The 12120-nt window shown below is 32.4% G+C and overlaps 1 protein-coding gene across 1 annotated transcript; it reads left to right on the top strand.

The window, feature by feature from the left end:
- The first annotated feature begins 526 nt into the window (after positions 1-526).
- LOC134723087 (adhesive plaque matrix protein-like) lies at positions 527-2116 on the top strand. Its single transcript, XM_063586726.1, has one exon. The coding sequence runs from the start codon at positions 527-529 to the stop codon at positions 2114-2116; it is 1590 nt and encodes a 529-aa protein (XP_063442796.1).
- Positions 2117-12120: the final 10004 nt, after the last annotated feature.

The raw sequence follows: 12120 nt of genomic DNA on the forward strand, positions 1-12120 counted from the left end.
ATTTTATACTGATCTATTTTGAATTGCAGCCATTCGGAAATTATAAGTTGTCGTATGTATCATAAACTAAGAGTAAGAGAATTTACAATAATATGAATTATCTGGGTAATATCAATCTACATTAGAAAATGCCTGTACCAAGTTAGGAATATGACAGTTGTTATCCATTCGTTTTCTGTGTTTGGACTTTTGATTTTGCCTATTGATTTTTGATTTTTCTTTTTGAATTTTCCTCGGAGTTTAGTATTTTTGTGTTTTTACTTTTATCAACAAATACAATACATCTGAAATTACAAATTACACATTTCATTCATATTTAAAAAAAGTATAACTTTCTAAAAGATAGACCAACATTGAAGAATTTTAGGACAAACAATTACAAAATGAAAATCATAGGGATTTTATCTATATTCTAGTCCATTGATCGGCGGAGTGAAATCTTGAAAGTTGTATTCAACATATGCATGGTTAATAAGAATAAACAATGTTTTACTATTTGATTTCAGGACCAACGTATCAACCTAAGATGAAATATGCACCTCAGTATGCACCAAAACCAGCATACTATCCAACGTACAAACCCAAGACGACATACCCATCTAAGTATGCACCAAAACCAGCATACTATCCAACGTACAAACCTAAGACGACATACCCATCTAAGTACGCACCAAAAACAGCATATTATCCAACGTACAAACCTAAGACGACATACCCATCTAAGTATGCACCAAAACCAGCATATTATCCAACGTACAAACCTAAGACGACATACCCATCTAAGTACGCACCAAAACCAGCATATTATCCAACGTACAAACCTAAGACGACATACTCATCTAAGTACGCACCAAAACCAGCGTATTATCCAACGTACAAACCTGAGGTTAAATACGCACCAAAACCAGCGTATTATCCAGAGTACAAACCTAAGATGAAATATGCGCCTAAGAAAAACATCTTAAAACTCAATCATGCCAAAACTTCTACGGCAATTTTGAAACATTCGAGCGAACAGACCAAATTACACGCATCAAAAGATTATGCACCATCCACATATGATGACTCGTATACAAGTAAATATAACCCTAAGGGAAAGTATGTAAACTTGCACCATGTCAAAACAAAGACGGCAGTATTAAACCACGCAAGCGAACTAACAAATTTGAAAGCTTCAAAATCTTACAATCCCTCTAAGAATACATATGCACCTTCATATGGCCATGACGACTCATATAACCCTACTTATGACACAAAGGGAAAATATGTAAAACTGCACCATGTTAAAACAAAGACACAGGTATTGAAACATGCCAGCGAATTAACAAATTTGAAAGCTTCAAAATCTTACAATCCATCTAAGAACGCATATGCACCTGCATATGGCCATGATGACTCGTATCAACCTAATTATGACCCAAAAGGAAAATATGTAAAACTGAACCATCTTAAAACAAAGACACAGGTATTGAATCATGCCAGCGAACTAACTAGTTTAAAAGCATCGAAATCTTACAATCTACCTAAGAATGCATATGCACCTTCATACGGCCATGACGACTCATATAAACCTAACTACAATAAAAAGGGAAAATATGTAAACTTGCACCATGTTAAAACAAAGACACAAGTATTGAATCATGCCAGCGAATTAACAAATTTGAAAGCATCAAAATCTTACAATCCATCTCAAAACGCATATGCACCTGCATATGGCCATGACGACTCGTACCAACCTAACTATGACACAAAAGGAAAATATGTAAAACTGAACCAACTTAAAACAAAGACACAGGTATTGAATCATGCCAGCGAACTAACTAATTTGAAAGCATCGAAATCTTACAATCCATCTTATAAAGCATATGCACCTGCATACGGTCATGACGACTCATATAAACCTAACTATAAGAAAAAGGGAAAATATGTAAACTTGCACCATGTTAAAACAAAGACACAGGTATTGAATCATGCCAGTGAATTAACGAATTTGAAAGCATCAAAATCGTATGCACCATCAAAAAAGGCATATCCACCAACATATAACGCCCCAAAACTGTATGCACCACAATACAAAGCTAAATACCAACCAAACACTTACAACAAATACCAGTGATAATAACAGCGCTGTAAAATTTGTTCTTGTGTATAAGACAGCTCTAATTTAATTTAGATAATCTGGATAAAGTCAGGATTTGTAAAGTAAAATGATAAATTATTTTTCTGTGTATTAAATGTGTTACAAATATTTTGTTTGAAATAAAGATATATCGGAATTGCAAGTTTTAATTATATCTTTGCCTTACAATGACTATTTATTTAATTTCCTTAGGCAAAATACACACATAACGTTTATTAATAATAAACAAGACAAGAAGATAGCAAACATGCTTAACTATAAGGTATTTGTCAAAAGTCCTATTTCTAATCAACAAATTGATTCTTGTAACATCTTTTAGTGTTACCATGTTACAGCGATGTGGTAATTCTATTAAATGATCTATTTCTGTCTAATAAGTTGATTCTTTGTGTACGTTGTACGTTTGACTGTCCCTTTGGTATCTTTGGTCCCTCTTTTGTAACTTTAATAGTGTGACAGTGATGTTGTTATTCTATCAAATGAATAAAAGCAACAGTAGTATACCGCTGTTCAAAACTCATAAATCCATGGACAAAAATCAAAATCGAGGTAACAAACTAAAACCGTGAGAAACGCATTAAATATAATAGTAGAACAACGACACAACACTAAAATGTAACGCACACAGAAATGGACCGAGCATCAGACAAAATCCCACGAGAATAACATATATAACATCAAAACGAAATACATGCATGATCTATTTTTGTTTAACAAGTTGTTTCTTTGTGTACGTTGTAACTTTAAAAGTGTGTCAGTGCTGTCATGATTATTCTATTAAATGATCTCTATCTGTCTAACAAGTTGATTTTTTGTGACAGTGATGTGGTTATTCACCTGAATGGTCTCACTGATACTTCTCTTATAATACAACAGCTGATTTTTTTTTGCTGATTGTTAATAGATTATACATACAAGTGATCACTGGATGTTTGTATGTATACATTTTTCCGTTTGCACATCCTTTTTGAAAGAATTTTTGCTCAAATGTAGACAATCCTGCACTCTCCGCCAGCAGATACATTATAAAGAATTCTTGCTTATCTGACACTTATCAAACCGATGTTATTTATAGGTCTGATTAATGGAGTTTATTGACAAAACCCGACATTTCAAGTTCTCATTATCATTCTATCTGAGGTCACCTTTGCCTGAGGTAGTTTCGACCCAGAAGTCCCTCTTATTTATAAATCACCGGCTTTTAAATGGTTGGTTTTGTTTTACATGAAAATAGATAAAGTGATAAATTCTTTTTCATCTTGTCCCAGCTTGAATATCTAATATTTTATCCGATTAACACCTACACATATTTGCTTAATGACACGTATTATTGTTTTTATTTGTTTTTTGTTGATATGTAAATATCATTGAATATTTGGTTCTTCAATATTTTTGTTTAAACGAAAGTGTTTTTTAGTATCAATTTGGATTTAAAGATAATGTACTTCAAACCTAAACTTAATAATTATCCTGTATCATGGCAAGTACAGTCGTATTAGGTTGATTTGTGTTGTATACGATCAAGGCGTCGCCCAGGGCCAAAACAGTTGGTCGAGACTCATGAAAACTTTACGATAACTCCAATGAAAACACCTAGTATACAAAACCTAAATTAATCAATGACTTAAACATTAAACTGATAGAGGACTAGTACGACTCTATTTATAATCATACTAGTTCAAATATGAACTAACTAGAATGATCTCGAATATCATATTAACCATTTGTGGATGCTTTTAATTTCTAAGCAAGAACTTCCAGACAATTTTAAATCTTGGTCTATTTCTGAAATAATTCTAACATACTTTAAGCCTGTATGCCAACATTCCCCATGTGAAATTATAAAATTGTTTTGTATAAACATTGAACGACAAAATTGAGATGACTAATAGTTAGATAATAGTCATTGATAAGCTTCAATAAGTGAGGCCAAATCACGTGATATAACTACATATCAACATAGTTTAAAAGGAGTTTGAAAACGGGTATCTAAAACGGGGTCTTTTGACTCATTAGAGGAACTAAAGATTAATCACCCAAGCTTAATATTTAGTTTTTTGTGTTGTGTTTTGAAAAGTTTGTATACCTTTTGATCGGTTATCTATATTTACATTGGCAATGAAAATGAAATCAGATTGTGGTTACAAGAGTGGGAACTCATCTGTCAATATCTGCAAAACAAACATTCGAGACATCTTCGATGAAAGCAGCAACCCTCTATGAAGTGTATCATATTATTTCTTAGGAAAAGAGTTTTCTGTTGCTCAGTCTTTGGTTTGATCCTAAATATCTTTTTTATTGTCGTTTGTCTTTTCTTTGTTTTCTGAATTTGTTGTCAGGCTATCGTATGTTTTTATGACACATTGATATACCAAAGAGGGGCGAAAGATACCAGAGGGGCGAAAGATACCAGAGGGACATTGGAATTCATAGATCGAAAATACACTGACGACGCCATGTCTGAAAAGACTAACTGACAAATTATAGTACACAAGACATAACATAGAAAAATGCAGACTTAACAACACGAACCCTAACAAAACATGGAGTGATATTAGGTGATTAGAAAGAGTAAGCAAATACTGCTCCACATGTGACACCCTTCCGAAGTTCGTATTGCTCATGTTATTACAAACCCGTTGAATAGTATAATACAATAGGTGGCAATCATGAAAAGGGAACGGGATGTTGTTACGACATAAGGAACATATTCAGTATCATGTGTGAGACGGAGATACCATAACGGTCAACTAACTCGTGATGGCGTCCGTAAAATTTACTATTGGATTTTGATTTTAGCATATTTTATTCATTAAGATATGAAAAGGAATGAGTAACAGACACAGCCTATACAATATCTCCCCATATATATCATGTCAAAGGTATAATTCGATTATTGACAATATTAAATTAAAGTGGAACATGAATTCTTCTTATGAGCTAATATCTGTTTACAGTGTAAATAACAAAATAAAGAGGAAATTACTCATTATTTATTTATGTACCTTGAAAGGTGCAAATATTCATAATAAGTCATTAGAAATATATACAAAAGGATGATTTATGCTGCACTATTTTGAACTCTTGGTTTATATTATGATGCATAGAAAATAGTTATAAAATAAAAACGTCTGAACCAGTGACAATCTACAATAGATTTTATCCCCAGTGATAATTAATACAGGTTTTAAACAGAATTACTGGTTAATATATAACTTTTATAGGTCTTTCCTATAGGATTTGAACCTCTAGTTTAGGTTTAAGAAACATATTTAGTGTGAAAATCGAAATATAAGAATTCAACCAATTGAATGTAAAACTTGTTGCTATTTTTCTATGTTATGATATTGTTTTTATTTGAGTAAATTCACTTACATGCAGTATAAGGGTGAACATCCAGAATTAAAGTCCTTAGTAAAGACAATTAATAGTAGAGTTGATATGAAATAATTTTGTGTCTGGAATTTGATTTCATTAAGGAGGACACATCTTTTTGTAAATTATTGGTTTAAAAAAAAAAAAAGCTGGTTTAGCAAGCTATGTTTGTCAGCAAATATATTTTAAATACATGTTTCTTCGTCACTTCAATGACTTCTAATATTGTCATTTTGTTTGCAACTCTCAGTGACGTGATTTTGATGGGCGATAACTCGGGTGAAAATCGAGATGGTACAATAAAAAAGTTATTTTCTGATCAATTTAAGGGGTAATTCTCCCGACATTTTATTTTAGGATTATTCGACATTCCATGCATTCAATATACAATCAGTCTACTTAGTACATGTTTGATCGAGCATGATTCGTTATACAGTCTGATTTTATATTTTTTTGCATTTCTGTTCGTCCGTTTTTTTTCTATTAAAGTTGCCGTTATTCCTTTGATTTGAGTTTGTTACCCATGTTTGTTTTCTCTCAATCTATGTACTTTTCAGACATTAGTATACTACTGTTGCCCTTTTTATGTCCTCTAAAATTCATGTTTAGTATCAACCAGATGCATTGCATTTGCTTCACCTCGAGCTTATAAAACAAAAGTCGACATCATATGATTATACTTGAGCATGAAACAGAATAAATACGAAAACGGTCATTCAAATAGGAACCTTATTATTTTATGGTAGCACAATACACAGATTTTATCCCTCCAATGCCCCAGTTTTATAACGCTGTAACTTTTGTTATAATGCTTGAAAATTTTAATAATTTTATTCTATAGATAGCTAACAGATTAGTATTTCAAACTAATTCAATGTTTGAATTATAAAACAATTTTGTGATCAATTATAATGATACGTGTGTTTACCAAAATTTACAACAAATTTCCAGTTTCAATTAGAATTAGCTTCTTCATGAATCCCCCGAGCTGGTTGATTTTATTATATGATGTTCCTTGAGTCATTACCTACAAAAGGGTGTCTCAGATTTTGGATAGAATATATAGAACAAAATTTACATCTATTTGCATATTATCTACTTTTATGTGGTAAGGATGTTTATATTAATTACAAATTTTTGAGAGAATGGAATACGATAGCGATAATTTGAGACGCCCTTTGGAGCTCATGATGTGTTGATTAAGATAACGTTGAAATTTCTTGTGTAGCTATAGAGATGAAAGAGCTAAATTCATTAAAGTGAACTGACCAATAGTTTGCCATTAATTCCATTATGATTGATTACATAATAATTGCAGAACAAAAATATTGCATTCATTTAAAAGATTATTCTTTTAGCTATCTAAAGATATATTCATTTTATTAATTTAGATATTGTTTTAAGAAAGTTGCCGCATTTTAAAAGTTTGGGATTGGAGGTAAAAAAAAAATTTTTTGTGCTACCTTAAATTGATCTTTACATATCAACACAAACAAGAGGAAAAAGTCATACATGGCACTACACTGTACAATTGCATATGGTGTAAATGGCAAAGAAACAACAACCCAACAATAGAGCACTGTAACATGTCGGTTTGTTCACGGGATGAATTATTGTATATTTATACTGGGACAACCTGAAAATGAATTTATCACTTCATCTTTTAGAACGTAGAACAAAATCAAACTGAAAGATGGTGGCTTATAAATCTGAAATTATTTTTTGATCAACTGGAATTTATAACAAACATAGATATAACAACCCCAATTCCACTATTCTCCTCACTAACATTCAGATATATTTCTATCAGACAAACTTCACCACTGTCCAAATGTTAGAGAAGACTTTAACGCTCACAAACGTCTTATAGATAAAGTCAGAAGCCTATAAGTCATCGATTGTCTTTGGGTTCATCGCTGTCATTTTTTTGTCTCGTTTAAAATGCACACCTACGGGTGCTGGAATTCTCGCTACATTGAAGACCCATTGGTTGCCTTCGGCTGTTGTCTGCTCTATGGTCGGGTGGTTGTCGTTTTGACACATTCACCATTTCCTTTCTCAATTTTTTTCTTTTTTCATGACGGTGAATTTTATCCCTGACTATAAGGACTCTTTATTTTCAAGGCCATACTAATTCTTCATATTTTCTTGCATTCGCTTCATTTAAAAGTTGGTGGAAAGTAGTCTTATTTTGCAATCATATCACACCTCTTTATGTTGATATCTTAAAAAACATTCACATAGGTGTCATTTATTTTATAAGCCTATCAAAAATATGCATGTTACTTGTGATCCATCTTTGCCAAAAAAAGAGGGACGTAAGATGCCAGAGGGACAGTCAAACTCATAAATCAAAAATTAACCGATAACGCCTGGCTAAAAAGGAAAGAAGACAAACAGACACAAAGTAGAACACATGATACAACATAGAAAACTAACGAATAAGCAACACAAACCTAACCAAACAACTAGGAATGATCTCAAGTGCTCCGGAAGGGTAAGCAGATCCTGCTCCACATGTGACACCAGTCATGTTGCTTATGTTAAATCAAATCCAATAAATAGTATAATTTGGTAGGGGTATGGGAATCGTAGATACAAATTTCTTGTTTTGGGATACAATAATTCATATTTTGTGAAGAATCACACTGAATCTTCCAAAAAATATACTGAAGATGATATTATTAAAATGCTGGACTTTTTGATCGACAATATATTTGTTGAGTTTGGAGGATTTATATTTCAACAGACAGTCGGTATTCCAATGGGTACTAATTGTGCACCCCTGCTGGCTGATTTGTTTTTTTTATTCGTATGAAGCAGAATTTATTCAAAACCTTCTAAAAGACAAAAAGAAATTTAATTTTACTTTCCGATATATTGATGATGTTTTATCATTGAACAACCCATACTTCAGCCAATACTTACATCTCATATATCCCATTCTAACATGACGTCCTTCAAACGCTTTGGGTACACACCCGTGGTAAAATATGAATATTTTTCATGGGCTGTTCCCATTGTACTCCCACGTCATATGTTTTTTAATGAATGAGGAACCCGACGTCATAGAATGATGACGTTTTAATTTAAGCATTTTACGGGAAAAAAACACGCTTCTGATAACGAAAATCATCACAACAAGGACGTAAACAAACGATGCTAAAATGTGGTATAAGCCCATTTTTTTATACATAGAAGACATATAAGTAAATTATCATTAAAATTCAACCAAATCTATCTAAATAAGTTTTGTGAATTGTTTGAGCATTTTACTTATTCTGTTTGCTCCGTTCTTTTACGCCAATCTAAAAGTGCGTTAATTTATGGGAACGGCAAATAATGGCCTCCACATAGAGCGCTGCGATAAAAAAAAATTGCCGTTTTTGTCCTATTAGAATCGAAATAATTCATGGGGGCTTGAATATATCTAGATTTTACCACGGGTTGTCCCTTTATGCCGATATTTTACCCCTCGCTATCGCTCAGGGTAAAATATTTGTCATAAAGGGCCAACCCGTGGTAAAATAACGATATATTCAAGCCCCCATGAATTATTTCTTAAGTGAACTTGAAATTAAGGACACTACTGATACTAGAAGGACTGCTTCATACCTTGATCTTTTCCTCAATATTGACGTAGATAGACGACTTCACACGAAAATCTATGATAAACGGGACGATTTCAACTTCCCAATGATCAATTTCCCATTTCTCAGCAGTAACATACCCTCTACCCCTTCGTATGGTGTTTACATATCACAATTGAGACGTTATTCGCGTGCTTGTTCACACTATACGGACTTCATATACAGGAGTGTGCTCCTTACACAGAAACTGCTCCAACAAAGTTATGAGGAGGACAGATTAAAATTGACACTCCGTAAATTTTATGGACACCATCACGAATTGGTGGATCCATATGATGTCTCTTTAACCAGACTAGCTAAGGACATTTTAACCACATGGTAGATTGTGGTTTGTCATTATGTCGTCTAATCTTTTAATTACCAAACGTGACTTATTCCCGATTGTGACTGTTTTGCTGAATGTGAATTCGCATTACTTTAAGACGTGTTTCTGTACTTGTTTATCCCAAATTCATGTATTTAGTTTACATGTTTAATGTTATATTTGTAATTCTCATCGGATTTTTTCAAATGTGTTGACGTCTTTTTATTATATTTAGGTGTTACGGATAGAAAAATTAATCACCGCCTCTTTATTAATTATATTAAATTTTGTACGATTATTTACGTTTGAAGTTGGATTCATAACAAACTGGACATATATATATATATTACAGTTAATTCCTATTAATAAGTATTGCAATATGCATTTTGTTTATATGAATTATCAGTATTTACTTCTAATACAATCTTAAATCAATCCTAATTCTATCTCACTTTTGAATGATAGTTTTTCATGTGTGACGTCATGCTGTTTCTAAATTTCATAAATTCAAATGTGGCATAACGTTTGTGCCTTTTCGCCATCGTATGTGACGTCACATTTTTTTAATTACGTTGACGCCTGGACTAATTCGGGTGTGTCTATTCTGTGATAAACTTAGCATCATGTATTCGGGTTTAGTTTTCTGTAATTAGTTAATACTTCAGTTTCATTATCATGTGATTATGTATATCTCTTTCATATTCATTTGTTAAAATTTACTGTTTGCATAGCATTAAGTGTTCTATATAATAAGGATGTTCTTATCCCGTGCATAAACACAATGCCGTATTTGGCAAAACCTTTTCAACTTTTGATCTTCAGTGCTGTACAACTTTGTACCTTTTTCACTTTCGATCTTTTATATCTTGGCGTTATGTATTCGGGTTTAGTTTTCTGTAATTAGTTAATACTTCAGTTTCTTTATGTATATCTCTTTCATATTCATTTGATAAAATTTACTGTTTGCAATAGCATGAATTGTTCTATATAATAAGAATGTTCTTATCCCGGGCATAACAACAATGCGAAACCTTTTCAACTTTTGATCTTCAGTGCTGTACAACTTTGTACTTTTTTCACTTTCGATCTTTTATATCTGGGCGTCACTGGTGAGTCTTGTGTGGACAAGGCGCGTTTTTGGCGTATTGAATTTCAAACCTGATGCTTTTTGTTATCTATTAATCATGTTTTTCTTTGTCTAATATGTTCTCCTATTTATTTGTATTATAGTCCTGTAATATTATGTTGTCATTACAATGTTATATTTAACTTTGCCATTAAAGTGCGAGGTTTGGCATGCCACAAAACCAGGTTCAACCCACCACTTTTATTCCCCTTTAAAAGTGTCCTGTACCAAGTCAGAAAGATGGCCATTGTTATATTATTGTTCGTTTCTGTGTGTGTTGCATTTTAACGTTGAGTCGTTTGTGTTTTCTCTTATTTTTGAGATATTGAGATAAGACGTGGCACGGTACTTGTCTATCCCAAATTCATGTATTTGGTTTTCATGTTATATTTGTTATTCTCGTGGTGTTTTGTCTGATGCTTGGTCCGTTTCGGTGGTGTGTCGTTGTTCTCCTCTTATATTTAATGCGTTTCTCTCGGTTTTAGTTTGTTACCCCGATTTTGTTTTTTGTCCATGGATTTATGAGTTTTGAACAGCGGTATACTACTGTTGCCTTTATTCATATTCATGAAAGGGACGGGGATTGTAGTTATGACGTAAGGAACATATCCGATATCATTTGTGAAACGGTAATTCCATAATGGTCAACCAACTTGTGATGTCGTCCGTCAAATTTACGAAGGGATGATTTCAACTTCACCATTTGGAACTCTTGGTTAAATAGCTTCCTTGTGCCAATTTCATCCAAAATGTATTTTTCTTGGCTCCGATTTTAAAAGGTTCTATTGGAAATGTTTCTCTGTAGGCAAAACAATTATTTTACACAAAGAGAAATTATGAAAATTGTCAATATCGTACGAATAATGCTCCAACATTATAACAAAATTGAAATATTCTGTAGGTAATCTACATAATGCACCTGTTATATCTGGATATATAGGAATATTTACATCAGATTAAGGTTATCCATTGTAAACAATGATTATACACACAAGGACTATACACACAAGTAATAAGTATCAACATAATAACAGTTGGAGACACAGATATTTTTATTTATCTAAGTTTTATTTTGTGGAAAGATGCATTATGAAGTCCACTGAAATTCATTTTGTTTTGATTTCCTTTATTGATCAAAATAAGTTATTGTTTTTTTTTATTTTTCATTCATTGTTTTTCACTTTTAAAACAAATACGATAATCGTCTACTTTATAATTATTTTTTTTTATCTTCACTAGATAAGTAAGTTAAAATACATCAGACAATATAGTGTCAATGAAAATTTTATCATTACTTGTAGTTAACTTATTGCATCAGATTAATGTCTCTTCAGTGATGTTCGAGGGAAAACTATTTGAAAGTCCATACCTTGCATAAACATCGAAGAGTCAATAATGGAAAATGGACACAAATATATCCCAACTAACAACAGTGATCAGAGCTACGAGTAAGGTACTATACAACTTATATACATAGTCATTGTAAGGCAAATAAATAAATAAATCTTGCAATTCCGATACCTCT

The sequence above is a fragment of the Mytilus trossulus genome, chromosome 6 (genome assembly GCF_036588685.1).
Source record: "Mytilus trossulus isolate FHL-02 chromosome 6, PNRI_Mtr1.1.1.hap1, whole genome shotgun sequence".
Lineage (NCBI taxonomy): Eukaryota > Metazoa > Mollusca > Bivalvia > Mytilida > Mytilidae > Mytilus > Mytilus trossulus.

Excerpts from the sequence above, each read along its gene's own strand:
- LOC134723087 (XM_063586726.1), top strand. The coding sequence starts at position 527 with ATGAAATATGCACCTCAGTATGCACCAAAACCAGCATACTATCCAACG.